The sequence below is a fragment of the Macaca nemestrina genome, chromosome 6 (assembly GCF_043159975.1).
Source record: "Macaca nemestrina isolate mMacNem1 chromosome 6, mMacNem.hap1, whole genome shotgun sequence".
NCBI classification, from domain to species: Eukaryota; Metazoa; Chordata; class Mammalia; order Primates; family Cercopithecidae; genus Macaca; species Macaca nemestrina.
In genome coordinates this window covers 170,186,445-170,207,734 of record NC_092130.1, presented here as the reverse complement: position 1 = coordinate 170,207,734, position 21,290 = coordinate 170,186,445, and the positions used below count along the sequence as shown (strand labels likewise).

General features: G+C 38.1%; 1 protein-coding gene and 1 non-coding gene across 5 annotated transcripts in view; one reads left to right on the top strand and one right to left on the bottom strand.

The window, feature by feature from the left end:
• The window catches only part of LOC105489509 (catenin delta 2), a 936,482-nt gene that overhangs the window by 49,075 nt on the left and 866,117 nt on the right, over positions 1 to 21,290 (bottom strand). For all 4 annotated transcript variants that reach the window (XM_011754343.2, XM_011754340.2, XM_011754341.3 and 1 more), the window contains one exon: positions 743 to 953. In XM_011754343.2, coding sequence (XP_011752645.1) covers positions 743 to 953 — 211 coding nt within the window. The remainder of the gene's footprint in view (positions 1 to 742; positions 954 to 21,290) is intronic.
• LOC112427995 (U6 spliceosomal RNA) lies at positions 5,119 to 5,226 on the top strand. Its single transcript, XR_003019799.2, has one exon. It is a non-coding gene; the product is annotated as a U6 spliceosomal RNA (small nuclear RNA).

Here is a 21,290-nt window from a genome sequence, read left to right as displayed (position 1 = left end):
AACATACTGTTGGTTCTTAAAAACTGGGAGGCATTCTTATTCAAGGAGGTGCAGTTGCTTTGACACCAAGTCTCATCTCTTTTTGTTCTATCTGCATGAAGGCCGTCCTTTCTCACCACTATCGGCACTGCCTGGGAAATTTCCACTCATTCTTTAAGATTTGATTAACACCTCTTCCAGCTAGCATATTGTGACAGCCTCTCCCTTAGGTTTAGACTGGAAAGTATGGGCATAGTGACTTGTTAAATTAAATATTTGCCCCACAACTCATAGCTTGTAAGGGAGGGTACTGGATTAGAACTGAGTTCTCTGACTCCATCATGCCCTGTCTCCTCCCCCATCCTGCACAGTGACTTGCTATGACTTGGTGGCTACTGTGATGTTGGTAAGGTGGACCTGACTTGGTTGCAGAGCTGAAGAGGCACAGAGCAGAAGGATGTAGAGACATCATCAACACACTGACTTCTCACCACAGAGGAACAACAACAAAATGCCTTCACGTATCCAGGTTGAACTCGTGCTGCTGCCATGTGGAAGGAGAACAAGGGTGTGCTGGATCATCAAGTCCATTTTACCAACAGTAAGAGAGAAGACTGGAAACCATGTTCCATTTTCCTTTTCTTGATTCTCAGAGACAAATGCTTTCCAGTGACAGTCATAGTACTACCCGTAATCAGAGTTGAAAGGCATGTTCAGAACCAATTTTACCAGGACAGAGATATGGCGTCACCAGGTAACTTACTTATCTCCTTTGCTTTTGGAGATGCCGACCAACTTCTCGATGCCACCGGCATCCCGTAAGGCCTTGGCATTCTCCATGTTCTTGGTTATCACTTCGTGCAGCGTGCAGCAGACGGCTGTCACTGTGTCATCCGACATGGCCTTGCTTGCCGTGTTGTTGCTGTTGTTCCCTCCTGGAAGCCTGTGGACTAGGTCTCGCATGGCGTATTTGCCTGGCAAAGAAAATAAAGAGAAGAGTTGAAAGGAGGTCAAGGTGAAGGCAGAGATAGTGGCAGAGGTGGGTATGGGGGAGAAGAGAATACAAGAGACCATGTTTATGCAATATTGTTTGTTTCCCATCACTGAATGTTCTCTATTGGGTAGTTCAGGACACATCTACAGAGAAAAGCAGTCATTCCTCATGGCAGTGCATCCACTCTGCTGCTACACTGACCTGGGATCAAATCACTGGCCAAGTTATTTCATGCTTCTGAAGCCTCAGTTTTTTCAATCTCTAAAGTAAGACAATAATGGTACCTGCCATACAAGGTTGCTATAAAGCATAAATGACTGAATGTATGGAAATGAACAAGGACACAGGACTCAACAGGTATTAGCTATTATTATGTTCTCGCTTGATGTTTATAGAAGTCAAGAAAAATATATGGGAATTCTAACATAACTCTCAAAAATAACTTAATGAAAGCTATGTCGGGACCTGCATTTTTTAAAAACAGTCAAAGCAAAAACGTGTGGGGAACATGATCACATATGTGAGTACTGAGTTTTGATTCATTTACAGCAAAGGAAAACACTGAAAGCAGGAGAGGTACTTGACAATCTATAACTGTGTGTCCTTTGAACTACAGTAACCTGATGCTGTTTGCCTCTCTGACAGAATTTTATTGTGTAGTTCTACCATGTAACACTTACTAATTTGGTGTGTTTTTGTGTGAAAACTATAATACAATCTAATTCTGCTTCCTTAATTCACTTTAGCATTATTAATCTTACTATTCCCAATGATAAAGGTGCTTATAATGACATATTTATGGAGTACTTTTCGTTTACAAAGCACTTTAGGCATTACCAATAACCCGGCAAGACAATTAATTTATCCCACCTGCAGCTTCCATTTCTGCTCCTTTAATTGACTTCTGGAAGTAAGTAAATGAGTGCCTGTAGCAAAGCTGGCCGTTCTCACATTTTTCAGACGGAACTGGCAAGTGCTCAAAGTTAGATCCCTTCCTTGTCTCCCATGCCCCAATTAGGCATACTTAGCTAGCTCCTAAAGGCTATTTGAAATATTTCACCTCCATATAGATCTATAAATAATGTCTTCTTCTGCTATTTAATTCTCTGGCGCATGGTGCCTGGCAGCAGGAAGGGAACCTTGTGAGAGTAGGCGATGATATCTTAATTCCAGGCAAACACAGGCCCTTGTAATTTTGGTATCTGCTCTTATCCTATGTTTAGGTGGCTTATTTTAGCTTAGAGAGAAAATGCTGATGCTTAAATTACTGAAATAGAAAAGTGTGTTCATTCACTTGATGATAGCTGAGGAAGTGTCTGACAAAAATGGTTTGCCTGCAAACCCCCAAATGTAGCATACTTATTTTCTAATGACAGCACCTAAAATAGTTTATCTGTTTATCATTAAATCAGCCTTAACTCTGGTTAAGAGTTTACTTTTGTAGGGCTCACCATGCTGGAGATTCTATCAGGTTATTAACCCCCACAAATCATTAGAACACACATTTGAGCTCCATACACATGAGATGATCAATGTGTTCCTTTTTCCTTTTCCTTATAAGGAAAGTGATGAAGGAAGGGCAAAATCACTGAAAAAATACTCCCGTCATTGTATATACAGGGACATTTACACCCTTGACTGTGTATGGAGAACTGGTTTTGTGACCTTGGGCACTGTCAAGGTTAAAACTAAAAATGAAGAGAGGGTAAGAATTTGGCTGTAGTATGTTTTAGTTTTGTTGGTATTATCATTTTGAAAATTACGTCAGATAAATATGAAGATGTAGTCTCATCCTCCATGACTTTCTAACCCTTGAGTCCTGATTAAGATGCAGGTGTCCCTGTAATGTTAGTTTACTTATAGAGAATAAGCAGATGGCAGGGTACCCAACCCCTGCAGAGCAGCCTCTTCTGCTCACCCCAGTGTGCCATTGAAGTGCTATTGTTTTCCACGTGCCCCATGATATGGAAAAGATCAGGAGTAACTGTTATATTTAACCTAACCCAACTTTACTGTCGAGGAAACTCATTGGAATTATTTTATTTCTAGTATTTCCAGTATAGGTCACTGACATTTTACTAGGCAATTGGAGATTTTTCATGAAGTCAATTTATCAGTCTATCTGGAGGGATATATTTTAGTCTATATTTTTGATCATCCAAGTAAAGAAACAAACCAGGTAATATTATTCCATGGAGAAGGAAACCTCGCGGCAAAGTTTGTTAATTATTTTAAAAGGTTACAATTCTTTTTTAGCCTTTGATTATGTGTTGAAAATGCTGTCATTTTACAGTGAAATTTACATCCTATCTTCACAAGAAATTTGGGTAGCAAGAAAAGATTTTTAGCTTTTTCAAGTGTTTAGAAACTTTGAAGCTGATTAGGGAAATAATAAAATATGCGACATAGAATAATTACAGACGCAAGTGACCTTGCATTGTATGTTTATAACAGTAGTTCAGGGAAGACACAAGTTAGATAGGACTGGAGTTGTTGTGGAAGGCTTGATTCAGGAGGTGGACATTTAGGATTTTTTGTGGTATGTCAAGGGGGCAACAAGAACAACTTGATATTTTACAAAAAGAATTCTGGTGCATTAAGAAGGAAGGTTTCAGAATAGTAAAACTGAAGGTGGAAGAAACATACAGTCTTTTTCTCGACAATAATGCTTCCTTCTTCTAGGCTTCTAATGAAATTGTAAACACTACAACTCAAGGGAGTGTGTATCTATAACTGTTCCATATCCTGTATTGTCTTTTTAACCTAAGTTTCCAGAAAGTTATTCTTGCTACCCAGTAGGAGGAATCTTGACTCCTCTCCTTCTACTGGTCAGGCAGACTTTTGGGTCTTTGAGGTCTGGGATTTCTTCAGAGGGTCAAAGAAGTGAATTCCCTTTCTTGGGGGATCGTATTGGCAACAGGAAACTGCAAAGTGGGTGGTTCAAACTTTTTTTATAGTTTGACACCATCAAGGTGATCAAATTGTTTCCTTTTCTTTTTAGAGAGAGAAATGGATGGAGGTAGGGTTCTTTTAGGACTGGGGAAGAAAGAGGCTGGATCACCAGGTGGAGGTTGTGGGCAGTTCTTCACAGTCCCAGAGGCAGAAAGGGCAGCTGTGGTCCTGTGGTGCACTGAGATTCTCTGTGGATGCAGAGCATAAGCTTCCCCCTGTGTTTGAGCCTGGCATGGGGCAGAGGAGGTACCTGTCTTGGAATGACCTGCTTTGGCCCTGAAAAGGAGCAGGCACCAGTAACCACTGCAGATGGCTGCTCCAGCTGATTGCACCTTCTTCTTCTTCTTCTTCTTTTTTTTTTTTTTTAAGACAGAGTCTCACTCTGTTGTACAGGCTGGAGTACAGTGGCATGATCTCAGCTCACTGCAACCTCCATCTCCTGGGTTCAAGCGATTCTCCTGCCTCAGCCTCCCGAGTAGCTAGGACTACAGGCACACGCCACCACACCTGGCTAACTTTTGAATTTTAGTATAGATGGGATTTCACCATGTTGGCCAGGCTGGTCTCCAAATCCTGACCTCAAGTGATCTGCCTGCCTCGGCCTCCCAAAGTGCTGGGATTACAGATGTGAGCCACCATGCACAGCTGACTCTACCTTCTTCTAGATTTAATTTGGTTAAGTAAAAGGTATGACACAGACTGAAAATAATAGAGTGATTCATTCATTTGTCAGGAAACTACAATATTTCAGGAAGAAAGAAGAACCTGTGACTACAAAAAGGTGGTCATGGGGGCATCAAGGACATGAGAGTAGCCATGATGGAAATTCTTAAGAAGCAACTGACAGGGCTTGGAGCCCATGGAAATGTTGAGGTAATGCAGGGAAACATGATTCAGAGATTTCATGTGGGAATAACACAGAGGGTAGTAAGAACCAAGTGAATTTTAAAGCTTAATATTAATGGATAAGTTGAATGTTATTTTTCCACATAAAGAAAAACATGCAAAATTATATTACTTATATGAGAGAATCACATACCAAAATCCCATCAGAGAGACAAGCAGGTCATCAGGTTCAAAGAATATTTAGATTTATGAAAGCATAGTGGATACCTTGCCTTGCTTCTATTTTGAATAAAAGTGCTACCAATGATCCACTATCATGGAATCACATCTGAAAAAGGGAAATCATGGTGCTCGCTTTGGCAGCACATATACTAAAATTAGAATGATACAGAGAAAGATTAGCATGGCCCCTGTGCAAAGATAATACATAAATTTGTGAGGTGTTCCATATTTTGTTTTTTAAAAAAGAAAAGCTTGTTGCTCTGTCAGATCGAAACAGTACAAAACAAGACTCTACCACCATCACTACCACAAACAAAATCACTCTTTCTTGCTAAAGTTCCCAATAGAAATGAATCCTTGGGCCATTTCTTTTAAGTTACTTAGTCTCTAATAACAATGACTATATCTCTGATTTTTGCAATACTGGTAAGAGATGACCACTGGTGATAATATAATTGTGCGGAAAAAAGACTATATTTTCATCAGTGATGGACTAACTGCAACTTTGGAACTTTGCTATGCTTTCCACTGTGTGTGTGTTTCCTTCAAATACCTGTATTTTGTATTTTGTGAACCAGTTTTCTAAATGCAGATTTTCTTGAAAAACTGCAAGTAAAGATTATTTTCTCTTTGCAATGCTTCATTCTCGAAATCTTCCGTTAAGCGTTGTTGGGCACACCAAGGTACCCTGAGGGACTCAGGAGACCTAACAAACCGTGTTGCCCAAGAAAGGCACTCCTTGCAGAGAGCTTGTGCAGAAAGGAGCTAGTGGGGATTTCATGATGAGGTAACAGCCTTGCTCTCGTTGACTGCTTCTGTTTCCATGTTGTGTTTATGACTTTCTATTTCCATTTCTGAAGTAAGCCTGTGTTTGTTACTGATGTGCATACTACCATTTGCTTTTCGCTTTGGTGGCAGGAATGTTGAGAGGTGGTCTTATGGTCTAAAGACCTGCATTCTCTAAGGCAGCAGGCAATGGGGAAGTCACTTGAGTCCCTTCCGACACTTATTATAGATCTCTTCTGATCACTGATGGAGTCCTATGTGTAGATGGTCTTTGTTGTGCACCATTACAAACTTAAATGTCTCAAACTGACGAGAGAAAATATATTTTTCAAGAAGGTCAGCTGGACTAGAGAGCAACCCTGGATGAGAATCCTCACAACTCCTTTGTCTTCGAGGTCTTAGTAGTTCTATGGTCCTCTTGTTTCTGGAGTAGCTAAAACTGACTTGTGGGTTTTTGCTGAGGTGCTCCGAGTTTATTTTTTTCTAAAAAAATTCTTTATTGCAGTAAAAGACTTATAAAATTTACCATTTCATCCATTCTAACTATATAGTTTGTTGATATTATGTCAACTCATATCATTCTACAATCATACATCTCTAGAACTCTTTTCATCTTGCAAAACTGAAACTTTAAAAGCATTTAAACAACGTCCCAACCCCTTCCTTCAGCCCCTGGAAACCCCCATTCTACTTTCCGTCTCTATGAATTTGACAACCAGGTACCTCATATAAATGGCATCATAAAGGATTTGTCTTTTTGTGACTGGATTATTTCACTTAGCATAATATTCTTAAGGTTCATCTATGTTGTAGCATATGTCAGAATGTACAATCCCCTCTTTTTTTTTTCCAGACAGGGTCTCACTCTGTCATCCAGGGTGTAGTGCAGTGGTGCAATTTCAGCTGACTGCAACCTCTGCTTCCTGGGTTCAAGCAATTCTCGTGCCTCAGCCTCTTGAGTAGCTGAGATTACAGTAAAGTGCCACCACACCCAGCTAGTTTTTTGTATGTTTAGTAGATACAGGGTTTTACTATGTTAGCCAGGCTGGTCTTGAACTCCTGGCCTCAAGTGATCTGCCCACCTTGGCCTGCCAAAGCATTGGCATTACAGGCATGAGCCACTGCACCCAGCCAGAACTTTCTTTTCAAGACTGAATATTCCATTGTGTATATATACCATATTTTGCTATTCTTCTGTTGATGAAGAATTAGCTTATACTTCATTTTCACTATTGAGAATAATGGTGTGAACATGGATGTACAAATATCCTTTTACTTTCAATCTATTTCTGTCTTTGAATCTAAAGTAAGTTTTTTGTATGCAACATATAATTGGAGACTATTTTTTAATGCACTCTGTCAATCTCTGTCTTTGATTAGAGAATTTATCCATGTATATTTAAAGTAATTACTCATAAAGAGGGTCTTGTTTCTAGCATTTTGCTGTTTTCTATATGCCTTATAGCTGTTTTTGTCCCTAATTGCCTGCATTACTATCTCCTTTGTGCTGTTTTTTGTAGTTAAATGTTTTAATTTCCTTCTTTTGTGTATACAGTTTAATGATTTTCTCTGTGGTTACTACAGGGATTACATTTAACATTATACCATTATAATTTGAATTTATACCAGCTTAACTTCAATAACATACAAACACTTTGTTCATTTACAGTTCCATCCTACACTTTTCATTTATTGATGTCACACAATTACATCTTTGAACATTGTGTGTCCAAAACATAATTGTTTTTTTTACAATGAATTAGTCTCTTAAATTATGTAGAAAAAAATGTAGAGTTATGAAACAAAGTCACAATAATGTTAGCTTGTAAACTAGTAATTGTTTTTTCTTAAATGTATTGAATTACATAGAAAACAAAAGTAGCATTATAAACCATTGTTAAAACAATATGAGCTTTATAATTGCCCATGTATTTATCTTTACTAAGATCTTTATTTCTTCTTATACCTTTGAATTACTGTTTAGTGTTCTTGCATTTCAACATGCAGGACTCCCTTTAGGATTTCTTACAGAGCAGGTCTAGTGGTAATGAATTCTCTTGGTTTGTGTTTATCTAGGAATGTCTTAAGTTTTCCCTCACTTCTGCTGGACATAGGATGCTTGGCTGACAGTTTTTTTTTGCTTTCAGCACCATGACTATATCAACCTCTGGCCTTCAAAATTTTGATTTAAAAATCAGCTGATAATCTCATTTTGGATTTCTTGTGTGTGATGAGTCACTTCTCCCTGTTTTCAAGATTCTTTATCTTTGTCTTTCAACAATTTGATTCTAATGTGTTTCAGTCTGGGTATATTTGAGCTTATCCTATTTGAATCTCATTGAGTTCTTGAATGTTTATATTTATGCCTTTCATTAAATTTGGTAAGTTTTCAGCCATTATTTCCTCTAATAATCTCTCTATCCCTTTCTCACTTTTTTTCTCCTGAGTCTTTTGTAGTGTGTATTTGATCCTCTTGATGATGTCCACAGAACCCTTAAGCTCTGTTCCTTTTCTTTGATCTTTCTTCTTTCTGTTCTCCAAAGTCAATAATTTCAATTTTCCTAACTTCAAGTTTGCTGATTCTTTCTTCTGCCTGCTCAAATCTACCTTTGCAATTCTTTAGTGAATTTTTCATTTCAATTATTGTACTTTTCAGCTCTAAATTTTTTTTTGTTTCTTTTTAGGTTTTCTATGACTTTGTTTCCATTTTGTTCACACATCATGTTCTTGACTTGACTTTCTCCATATTTTCCTTTAATTCTTTGAACATCTCTAAAACAGTTGTTTTAAAGTCTTTGTCTAGTAGCTCTGCCTTTGTGCCATTTTTCAGCTATGGTTTCTGGCTGTTGTTGTTGTTGTTTTTTTTCCCTTTAAACTGATCATACTTCCCTGTTTCATTGTGCGCCTTCTGGTTTTTTGTTGTTGTTGAAACTTAAAATTTGAATGTAATAATGGGTTATCTGGAAATCAGATTCTTCCTCTTTTTCAGGGTTTGTTATTTTTTTGTTTTTTGTTTTGTTTTTGACTGTTTTAGGCTGTCTCTGTGCTAAGAATTAGCCTTAAGATCTTCACAGATGTTTTCTGAGCATGAGAGTTTCCCTGATCAAGCACAATGGCTCTCTTATTTCTCTTGTATATGCAGTTGCTTTTGAATATGCTAGTCTTTAATGACTGGCTCCCAAAAAGGAAAAAGAAAAAAACAAAGTGGATGAGGAGGGTGAGTGTGTCAGCTCTTTAAATCCTCTGAAAATAACTTCAGCCAAAGATGGAGGGGCTTGCAATCATGGTATGTGTGTGTGCAACAATGGCTGCTTGCCTCTGTGTGTGTATTGCCTCTGTGTGCTGTAGTGAGAAGCAGCAATCAGCAGAAAGAACAGATCCCCAATATTTAGATGACAGAGTATTTTGTGCCAACTCTGGCTTCTGCCAGCTGCAAGTAAGCTGCTCTAGGAACATGTGCACAGCTACCTGCCACAGGGCTGAGGGGTGGGGGATGGGTAGCTACTGCTGAGCTAAGCTGATTGACCAAATAAACTGTACTTTACTGTCCAAATCTTCTGAAATTTTTAAGCCTTCAATACACTCCAGAGTTTCAAAATAGTTACATTCAGTGTGATGGTTAATATTAGGTGCCAGCTTGATTGGACTGAAGGATGCCTAGGTGGCTTGTAAAGCACTGTTTCTGGGTATGTCTGTGAGGGTGTTGTCAGGGGAGATTAACATTTGAGTCAGTGGATTGGGAGAGACAGTGGGTGGGCACCATCCAATCGGCTGCTATAATGGCTAGAACAAAAGCAGGTGGAAAAAGGTGTGATAAGATGGCTTGCTGAGCCTTCTGGCTTTCACCTTTCCCCTATGCTGGATGCTTCTAGCCCTTGAACATCAGACTCCAGGTTCTTTGACATCTAGACTCTTGGACTTACACCATTGGTTTGACAGGAGCTTTTGGGCCTTCGGCCACAGACTGAAGCCTGCACTGTTGTCTTCCCTACTTCTGAGGCTTTTGGCATCAGACTGAGCCACTGATGGCTTCTTTCTTCATCAGCTTGCAGATGGCCTATCATGGGACTTCCCCTTGTGGTCATGTGAGCCAGTTCTCCTTAATAAACTCCCTTTCATATATACATATATCCTATTAGTCCTCTCCCTCTGGAGAACCCTGACTAATAGACAGATTCTGCCAATGTGATTGTGTCTAGGTGGGGAGACAGACTCCTGGTGCTTCCTACTTCTCCATCAGCCTAGAATCCTCTCCCCTCTCTGAATTTACTTTTCAGCAATAATTGATGATATAAAAGTGATGAGCTGATTTCCGTGTGATTGGATGTCTGTAAGCTAGTATGAAAGAGTTTTTTTCCTTCTGTATATAAAAGGTTGTTTGATGTTTAGAATGCTGGAATGTTTTGTCTCTCATTTCTCTTTTGGGAAATATTTGGAGCTTAATTTACAGAAATCTGTCATCTGCACACTATAAATATATCCAATTTAAACACAGTCTATCATCAAAGGGGAAAAAATATGCAAAAATAATATATTTTAAAACTGGTTAATGTGGCTTATAGACCAAATTGGTGAAGCATTCAAAATGGTATTGCTTAGCTACTGAAAATGTCTGAATGCTTGTTAACATGGGAAAGGTCTCTTCTGGACTGTCTGGAGATCTCTAACCTCTGGAAACATCTGGAAGGTTCTGAGTGCTTATCTTTTTTTTTTCCCCTAAAACAAAACACATGGAATACTACTTAGCAATCAAAAGGAACACTACATGCTATCATCTGAAAATATTTGAATGATATTATGCTAAGTGAAAAAAGCCAATCTCAAAAGGTTATATATTGTAAGACACCACTTATATAACATTCTTGAAATAACAAAATTATAGAGATGGAGAACAAATTAATGGTTGCTAGGAGTTTAGGATAGTTAGGAAGAGTGTGACTATGACAAGATGGTACAACAAATATCACTGGGCTGAGAGAATAATTCTGTATCTTGATAACCTTCATGGTTATACAAATCCACACGTGATGACACTGTACACACATATTATAATGTTAATTTCCTGATTTACTGTGTTACAATTACATAAGATATAGCCATTGCTGGAAACTGGCTGAGGGATACATAGGACCCTCCCTTACTATCTTTATCATTTCCTATGAATCTATAATTTTTTTCAAGTTAAAAGTTAGAAAAGTCACACAGAAATATAGAAATATACCAATAAGCATGTGCTGACAAAAAGGTGTTAATAAATCTTAACATGTATCCCCTGGTTCAACCCACAATGGACTTGACAAGGATTACAAAAAAATAGCACATATGAGATAAGAAATCCAGTTATAAGTTCCTGAATCCTCCAGCTTACCCAAGAGTTTGCTGGGGATTCTTCTGTTGTATGTGTATAAACATTTTCTCTGTCTAGAAATTGGTATAACTTTTCTATTCTCTGGACGAGACTGATAAATGGGACTCCTAATTTGATGGGCTTATGTAAACAAGTAAGTCCTTATATATGTAATTATAACAAGAAAACTAAAAAATTGCCAATGAAAAAACACTCTCAGAATGCTTTAAGCTGCTGGTCCTTTAAGAAAAAAATAAGAATTTGGCCAGGTGTGGTGGCTCATGCCTGTCATCTGAGCACTTTGGGAAGCCGAGGGTGAATCATGAGGTCAGGAGTTCGAGACCAGCTTGGCCAATGTGGTGAAACCTTGTCTGTACTAAAAATACAAAAAATTAGCTGGGTGCAGTGGTGGGAGCCTGTAATCCAAGTTACTTGGGAGTTTGAGGCAGAAGAATCGCTTGAACCTGGGAGGCAGAGGTTGCAGTGAGCCGAGATCATGCCATTGCACTCCAGCCTGGGTGACAGAGTAAGACTCTGTCTCAAACAAAACAAAACAAAACAAAACAAAATATATATTTATACACACACACACACATACACACACACACACACACACATATATATATCTTTCACAAAAGCTTATTTCAAGGAAAGACACAAAGAAATTTCACAATGAATTACATTAACAGCCTTGGTAGCTAGGTTAAAAAATTTAAAGCAAAGAAATAACAGTTGATACCAGGTTAGCAAAGACAAGGGAAAAAATAGCACTAAGACACTTCAGGACCTTTGAGGATATTTGAAGAGGTTTCAATATTTAGTATCTAAGGTAAAAAGAGTTGATGCAGTATTTTTAGTTAAGCAAATCTCTGCAAAATTAGACTGGTTTGATAATATTAGGGGAAAAACAGAGGTATCTTTCCCCTGGTCTTATCATTTCATAAATCTTTGGTTAGCATGATCTGTTTTATAAAAGATTAGGTTATTTCCTCAATTTTTAATAATATGAATTTTTAAGATTTCCAGTTCTAGGTTTATTAAACAGATAGGCTAACATTATTATTTGAAAATTTAAAAAGGTTAATAAGTGTTCAGCTAGATTGAATTTCAATAACTCCTGTTTCATGAAGGAGTTGCTCTTCTTCACCTTAGAGAATTCTACAACAATCTGTTACTGAGTTACTCCATTAAATTCCCCTGAGGAAAACTTTTAATGTCCTCTTTTTGAAAAAACACTGTCCACTAAACACATAGGCACACACATATATGTGCTTCAAATATCTGCAGATGTACAAATGTCCTGGACTTGTTCGTGTTGCTAATTCATGAAATACAAAACAATATTATCAAACTGTTGGAGGAAGTACATTGTGAGGAACCACAGGCGCTTTCTGGAATCTCAGCTGATCTCAAGTACACACAGGTAACTGTCTCCCAGCCTTCTCTATGTCTGTGAGGAAACAACTCAGTTACACGGTTTCAAAGTTATAACTAATATGAAAAGTTGATGCTGTATGTGTTAGTTTTCTAATGCTGCTATACTAAATCACCACAGGTTCAGTGCTTTAAAACTAGATACATTTATTATTTCACAGTTCTGCAGGTTAGAAGTACAACAGTGGTCTTACTAGGCTACAATGAAGGTGTGGGCAGGACTGCATTCTGGGAGCTCTAGGAGAGAATCATTTTCTTGCCTTTTCCAGTTCCTAGAGGCCACCTGACTTCCTTGGCATGTAACCCTCTGTTTCTAACTTTAAAACTAGCAACAACGGGCCTTTCTTGTGTCACATCGCTCTGACCCTCTCATTTGTCCCCAACTGCTCCCTTTTCCACTTTAAGGACCTTTGTGATTACATTGGGTCCACTGGGATAATCTAGGGTCTTCTTCCTATCTCAAGGTTAGCTGATTGTCAACCTTAATTCCCCTTGGCCATGTGAGGTGACACAGTCACAGGTTTCGGGGAATAGGCTCTGGACATCTTTGAGAAGACATTATTCTGCCTACTACACTATACTAGGTACAATAGTTGTAAAATAATATGAATGTGTCTCTAAGATAATGGAATGCAGTTTTGTTTATCAAGGAAGAAAGTGTATCTCAGGTTAAAAAGTCTGGCTGTGTGTTAATATGTAAAATTAAGCCATATTTGAGGATGTGCAGTAAGTTAGGGAAAGTTTGAGAAGAAGTGAATCTTATTTGCGTTGGTTTATAGTGCCTGGAAATAATGAACTTGAAAAAAAAAACAATGAAAGGTGTTACTGTCTTTATAAAGTTTGTGTAATTTTGATGAGTTTACTTACAAGATAGAGTAAAGGCTTGTGAACTCTCTACTGCAAATGTTACATGAGTAGGGTACGAAAATGATAAACTTACAGTTGGGTTTTCTCTCTTTGTGTATCTGAGTATATACTCTGTTTTCAGTAAGAAATTGTGAAGAATAGTCTGTGCCCAAAGAACAAAAGCTTCCTTTATCACTAAAATCCTCCTACTTGATATCCTGTTAATTTTTTTGTGCTTTTGTTAATCTCTTGAGTCATTTTTAGCAAAATTTCCTCACTTGTGGAAATACTAGAGTTCAATCTTTCAAATTAATATTTAGTAAAAGATCCTTGCTCATGAAAATGCTAGCGTTCCTAATAACTTCTTTAACCACTTTATTATAAATATTATCATGCTGAGCCAAGCTGAAGTTAGTCTTGTCTTTAGCCACTCCAGATTTACACTCACATCTTGCATCCCCAGATAACTCTTTTTGAAATTGCCCTCCACAAATCTGCACCCCCACAGTCAAACTAATACAACTTTTTTTTTTTTTTTTGGACAGAGTTTCACTCTTGTTACCCAGGCTGGAGTGCAATGGCATGATCTCAGCTCGCTGCAACCTCTGCCTCCTGGGTTCAAGCAATTCTCCTTCCTCATCCTCCCAAGTAGCTGGGATTACAGGTGCCCACCACCACACCTGGCTAATTTTTTATATTTTTTGGTAGAAATGGGATTTCACCATGTTGGCCAGGCTGGTCTTGAACTCCTCATCTCAGGTGATCCATGCACCTCGGCCTCCCAAAGTGCTGGTAAAGATTACAGGTGTGAGCCACCGCACCTGGCCTCAAACTAATACAACTTTTAGAAGTATCTTCTACATCTAAACCATCTCTGGGGTTTCTCACAAAGCTTCTGGTGACACTAAAGATTTTTCTTCTTCACCTTATGAGAAAAGGGATCCTAGAAATAATTAGCTATGTTCAGCATTTTGTAGATTTTTATTTGATTTAATACTATGGTGAGAGCTGTCCTGTTCATCAAGAATCCAATACAAAAAGACCTGCCAAATGAAAACATGAAAAGCTCAACCACCACTTAATTATGATGAGTAAAATATGAGCATCATCATTATGATTCAGCAGTGATGACCTTTTCATTGTGGAGAGAGGCACACTCTCTTTCGTGTTAAAGAACGGCACAATAATGGTCAACAGTTTTTTAAAAGAAGATCCCATTTCCACATTTAAAATAGACTTTTCAGTCGGTGGTAATCCAAATACACATTGGATGGAATAAATGAAAAGGCCGTGGAGATTGTTCTGCGCCCTCACCACTCTCATGGCAGTTACTGACTAGCTCTTTATGAAACAAACTGGCCTCAATTTGGATATTAGTGGTTATAATGAGTTAACAACCAGACCTATTCAGCCTTAGCACCAACAGGTGGTTTCTGATTTTTTGTCACACTATCCTAAATACCCCTGCCAAAGCCATGGGTCAGTAATGATGTCTGCTGGAAGAAACATCACAAAAGCTCGATTAAAGGACTCTAAAATTGGACCTTAGTTACACGCACCCCTGTATCAGCTGATATCACCACCACAAATGAAGACTACCAAGGGACTGAGTCAGGAGTTCCAGAACTTGTTTGCATTGGAGGCAGAAAACTTTGAGAAACTGGAGTGCCTACTAATCCAAGATCAACAAAACAAGGATTAATTACCTCAAAAAAATGACACAAATTTCACTGTGATTACTGTCCTGATTTGAATCAGGCATGTTATAGAAGCCTTCTTTCTATTTCCTCTGTCTCCAGTGCTTGATCCAACAGGTTAAGCTTATAAAGACTAGAATAAAACATTCCTTAAATGGTATCTTCTAATTAATCCTTCAAAATTCATTTTAAAAATCCTTTAAAAATTTTAAAACAGAAGACGACAATAAATTATCAGGAAAAGCTACTAATTATAATAGTCCTGCAAATATGACATATATTGATTGGTCTGAAACTATACAACAACTGAAAGCAATAGTTACATTAGTATTTAACTATTATTATTACTAATCTGGGTGTTTTCTTTAGCCATGGGCTCTCACATTTACCTAGAATCTGTCCTCCTTCCTACCAGAATGTAATTGAGTAAATCAAATCTGTAATAATGACCATGCCAGAGATGTTACATTTAAAGGGAAATATAATCTAATTGGACACGACAAGCTCATTTAAAATGACTGCATTTCATATGTGGAGTTAATGCCTATACCATCCTCCCAGGACACTGGCTTGGTTCATGTTGTGTAGCTTACAGCAGGGGTCCCCAAGTCCTGGGCCATGAAACAATACTGGTCCATGGTCTGTTAGGAACCAGGCCACACAGCAGGAGGTGAGTGGCAGGTGAGCAAGCATTATAGCCTGAGCTTCGCCTCCTGTCAGATCAGTGGTGTCATTAGATTCTCACAGGAGTGTAAGCCTTATTGTGAACAATGCATGCGAGGGATCTAGGTTGCACACTCCTTATGAGAATCTAATTAATGCCCAATGATCTGAGGTGGACACTTTCATCCTGAAACCATCTTCCCCACCGACCTCAGTCCATGGAAAAATGGTCTTCCATGAAACTGGTCCCTGCTGCCAAAAAGGTGGGGGAACGTTGGCTTAGGGAATCCCAACCCTACAGGTAGTATGGGCAAGAGCACTGAAAACTTGGAGCTCAGAGAGATGGAATAATCTTTGAGACATAGGTAATGGGAGTGAAACCTGGAAGAGGAGAACTTTGAATCTGAAAGTTCTGGATTACTGATTTCAGCAATCCAAAATATTTCTGCCACAGATATAAAAGTGACCACAAAACAAAAGTTAACCCTCAAGATTTAACATCATATAGCTCTCATTTTCATAACCATGCCAAGGGGTCTTTGTGAATGAATCAACACTGCTCGCTATACCTATGTCTATACAACTGGCTTGATAAGACAACATATCAAATGAATGATCACAAATAAGAAAACTGCGAACAAAACACCTGTGGCTAAATCTATTTTAGGGGCAGAACGTCAGCATTAGGAAGAACTGTAAAGGCAAACCAGTACCCAGCTCTGCCCTGGTCATGGCAGTGTGCACATCACGTGCTTGTCACAGTCCCCATTCAGGGAAATAGAATGAAGCCAAGCTCAGGGAAATGAACCCACAGCAAACAAGCAAACAAACTAAACACACAGCCGCCTTTCTACGGTAGTCCCAAATAATGAATCTTTGACCCATTTCCTAACAGTTGCAGACTCCCTAATTAACATAATCTCTGACACTGGCAATACCAATATGTGACAATGTGATTAACTTGTGAGAAAACTGCTGTTTGCCCAGCATGACCTGACTAAATGTAACGTTACAAACCAGGGTCATTTTGTACTTAGTTTTAAATGTAGAGGGCTGGTCTTAATTCTGACTCTCCTGCCATAATCCATAAGAAAACCCCTTTCTCATCTTGATGCTTTTTCTTTTTGTCTTCCTTTCACACAGTGGAAAATGGTTGTGGCAACACCAACCCTCTGGATTGATCATACCAGTCCCCTTTTCCCAGAAAGGGACCTGTTCATCTCCACATCTGCCCCTTTGCTCTTGCTAGATTCAAATAAATATTTCACGAGATGCCTTGATTTTTTTAAAAAATGAATCTTCTTTTGTAATCTGCCTGTTGTTTTAATTGATTAGAGATTTATTCAAATAGAAAAAGAGAGAGAGAAGGAATAGTAAGAAGGGACCAGCTGGAGCCAGGGGATCAAATAGTTGCTATGGGCAGATGATAAGACAAATTCTAGAAGGTACACTAAAGTTCCTTACTTTTTTTCTAATAATCATTATTTTAAAAAACAAATACAGGCCAGGCACGCTGGCTCACACCTGTACTCCCAGCACTTTGGGAGACCGAGGCTGGTGAATTACATGAGGTCAGGAGTTCGAGACCAGCTTGGCCAACATGACGAAACCCCATCTCTACTAAAAATGCAAAAAGTAGCCAGGCATTGTGGCACGTGCCTGTAGTCCCAGCTACTTGGGAGGCCGAGGCAGAAGAATTAGTTGAACCTGGGAGGCAGAGGTTGCAATGAGCTGAGATCATACCACTGCACTCCAGCCTGGGCAACAAAGTGAGCTCTGTCTCAAAAAAGCAAACAAACAAAAAAAACCCAAAAAATTAGCTAGGCATGGTGGTGGGTGCCTGTAATCCCAGCTACTTGGGAGGCTGAGGCAGGAGAATTGTTTGAACCCGGGAGGTGGAGGTTGCAGTGAGCTGAGATCATGCCATTGCACCCTAGCCTGGGCGACAGGGTGAGACTCAGTCTCAAAAAAGCAAAAACAAAAACAAAAACAAGAACAGACCTGTAACACATATAAGATCCTATTTCACATGCCCGAGTTGGGAAGCAGTTGGTCTGAGAAAATGATTCAAAGAGTAACTCAATCCTCTGAAAAGAAATAACATTGAATGAGGCAGAATCTGACAGGTTTATGGCATACGGTATGCAGTTCTTTCGAGAGTTATTACACTCAAATAAATAACCTATTCCATCTGTTTGGAAGACAAAAGGAATTGTATGTTTCAGCACCTTGTCTCATCCAGGGGAATTCACTGAATTAGATTCTGAGAAATTCTCACACTGTTGAAGTGTGAAGAACTAAGAAAATGAGTAGAAATATGGGCAAGAAGGTGGCTGAGATATGCATATTTAACTAGTATAAGAATGATTCTAAAAATAAAAATGGCAGTTAATTAACAAGAGATTTGCTGAAGTTCCTTTTTGAACTAGAAATAAATTGATTTTTGAGAAATATTGAAAATGAGGCAACCAACTAATATGATACATTTTAACAGGATTTAAATAATTTGATTAACTATTAAGCATAATAGCCATAAAAATAATTATCTTAATTCATTGACTAATTTTAGCACAAAGGAATGATGAAAATTTAAACTTACTGATTCTAGCTTCAGGGGAGAAACCTATGAAGGGTGTTTTATTTTTAGGTCAAGATTGCTATCTAGCAAAACCGAAGAACTCCCCTAAGATGAAAATTTCAGAAGACAATTGTCTGCCTGAGACAGATGAGATCAGTGTTTCTCTAAAGAAAAGTTTGTTTTCAGGAATAGAATCTGAAATTAGTCCTCCAACCTGAGCGACACTGGAATAGCAGTCATTCATTGATTACTGCAGTGGCTTAATGATGAATTATAAAATCACATTCCCTCATTCTTGCTTTTCTAAATTGATTTACACCTCTGCCAAAATAAAAATCAGACCCAATTAAGGATATGGACAGAAGGAATCATCTGTTGGTTTTCTTCATATGCTATTAATCATAGATGACATTATGTAGTGTTCTAACTTTTTCAAGAACATTCATATTCATTATTTCCATTTGTGTCTTACATTACCCTAGGGATATAAAAATGGCAGGTGTAATTTCCAATTTATCCAGAAGACAAATAGAAGTTAAATGGTATGGGAAAGGTCACAGAGCTGTCTCCTGAGCTTTGGTGACCATAAGTGTCTTAGGCAGAAGCTCTTCTCTCCAGCCTAACCCTCCTGACTCCTTCCTCTGAGCTCTTTTCACACGGATAGACTGCCTTTACCAGCTGTGTGACACCTTCCCTATCATGCATTTATTCAGCCAGTCATTCCAAAAACATTCATTGAAGTTGCATCCAGTTTGCTGATGTATATAATTTATCCTTCTATCATACGAACTGAGGATAGGATGACAGCTAACAAACCTATGTCTACTGATAAATTAATAAACAAATTGCATGAGGCTTTTGATCACACAAGGTAAGAAGGTGCAACAGTGCTTTGATAATTGAAAATTGCATTCACATTTATCCTGTTGCAGCTGCTATTTACATCTATGCAGGTCTGGGGAATACTAGTTTTATAAGATGTTATGTTATAAACAGGGTTTCACTGCAACATAAATGCAGGAAATACTGTACTTCATACTCATCTCAGAGATTTATGATGCATTAGTAAATTTACTTTGAATTAGCAAAGTAAAGGCTCTGAGCAGACCAACAGACACAATGAAGCCAAGTGTTCAACTTTGTTTAAGCACAGGTTTTGCCAAACTTAGCAGAATAGAGAAATTTATCAGAATAGAGAAGGCCGTCTTGGGCATGGTATCCATTCCCTTTCCAGAGAAGTGGGGGTCTGAGGGCTCAGTCTGGGGCCCCGCTGTTACTGTTCTTGTTCCTTCTATTAAGTTTTCATGTCATCAAGTGCACACAGATCTTTACACCACAGAAGCTGTAATTTCACAACTTAAATTAATGTTGATGAAAACCAGAACTGAAAGAAAAACTCTTACTATGAAAAAGGGATGGTCAGAGAAGACATGTGTTAGTCTGTTTTTAGTGTTGGCTGATGGGAGCAGTTCACCTCAATATACTTTATTCCTAAATGCACCTGTCTTGTTCTTATGTTATACATGCATACCTTGTTCACAGAGGACTTCATAAACTAGAGAGATACATGGCATTAAAGAAGGATATATAATTATTTGCTTAAAATTTCATCTTCCTTATTAACCAATGAGAAGTTTATGGATGAATTCCAAGATGGCTCTCAAATGGAGGAAGTTCACTGTATGAAACTTATATAATTGTGTTGCTCACGTCGATTTTTGTCCTGGGACCTACCAGCCAAGCCAAGTGCTGGTTTCCACATGGCAATAAATTATGGAATTGAACTTTGGATACCAGGAAGTCTTAGGTGGCTTTAGGTCACTGGTTCACCAGGGTCTGATTTGGCTTATAAAAAACCTGTACATCTAAGATTTCCTCCAGAGCTGAAATAGAGCTAAGAAGGCAGCAAGTCTACTGTGGCTTCGGGTGGCTGGACCATCACTTTATCTCTTTTTCTAACACATATAATGGGGCCCTAATTACATGCCAGAAGCCTGAACTTTTCCAGATCTTATAAATAAAAGACTCGTCCTTCTTATGCTTAGGAGGTAATCTTCTTTCCTAGACACAAGATAGTTTAGATGGTTCTAACCAACAAAAGAGATAGTATCGTTTCTTAAAAAATGCTTCCAATCACTTGTCCTCACTTCGAGTTTGATCTTTAATAGTGTTAGCTTACAAAACTTTTGATATCTAGGTCAGAGCTTATTTTTTATTTTTTGTTTTTTGTTTTTTTTTTGATAAAGGAATTGGGCCTCTTTTGTATTTTTATAGTACACAGAATTTCTATTTCAAGAAAAATAACACGAGAACCCAAAGAAACTTAAAATGTATTTTAGTAAAATTGGTTTGTGCTTTAGATATTTCTCCAAATTTCCTAGCTGGCGAAAACACTATTCCTATGAACTGTAAGAATGTCTCAGGCTATATAATATTGACTGTATCTTTGTTAATTAACCACAGTAGACATTTTTAATGAAACTGTTAGCATTACTATTAATCTACCCAGGATTCCAGCATTTATATTGTAAGCTTATGTTGAATGCATAAAACATACAGGATTTATATTTGATGAGTGTAAAACTTTGGTGGTTGTATTTGTGCTAAACTAAAAAAAAATCAGTAACTATATGTTGTAATTGTATGAACTATTCACAAGTAGATAGGTAGAAAAAACACAAGGTATGATGAAATGAATAAAAAGAGACCAAGTAGATATAAAAACAGAAGCAAAAAATGAGCTTAGGAGACCAAAAATGGACCAAAGATTATTTTCACTAATTTCACTCAATTAAAATGACTTATTGCTATATCTGAGCCAAGCTGATGACCCACTTTTTACAAGCAATATTAATGCTGTAAAATTTCAGGAAAAGAAAAGAAGCTGCAGTGCTGTGGCAATTTCTTTATTGGGAAGGGATTTCACTTGTAGCAAAGGGAGAAAGA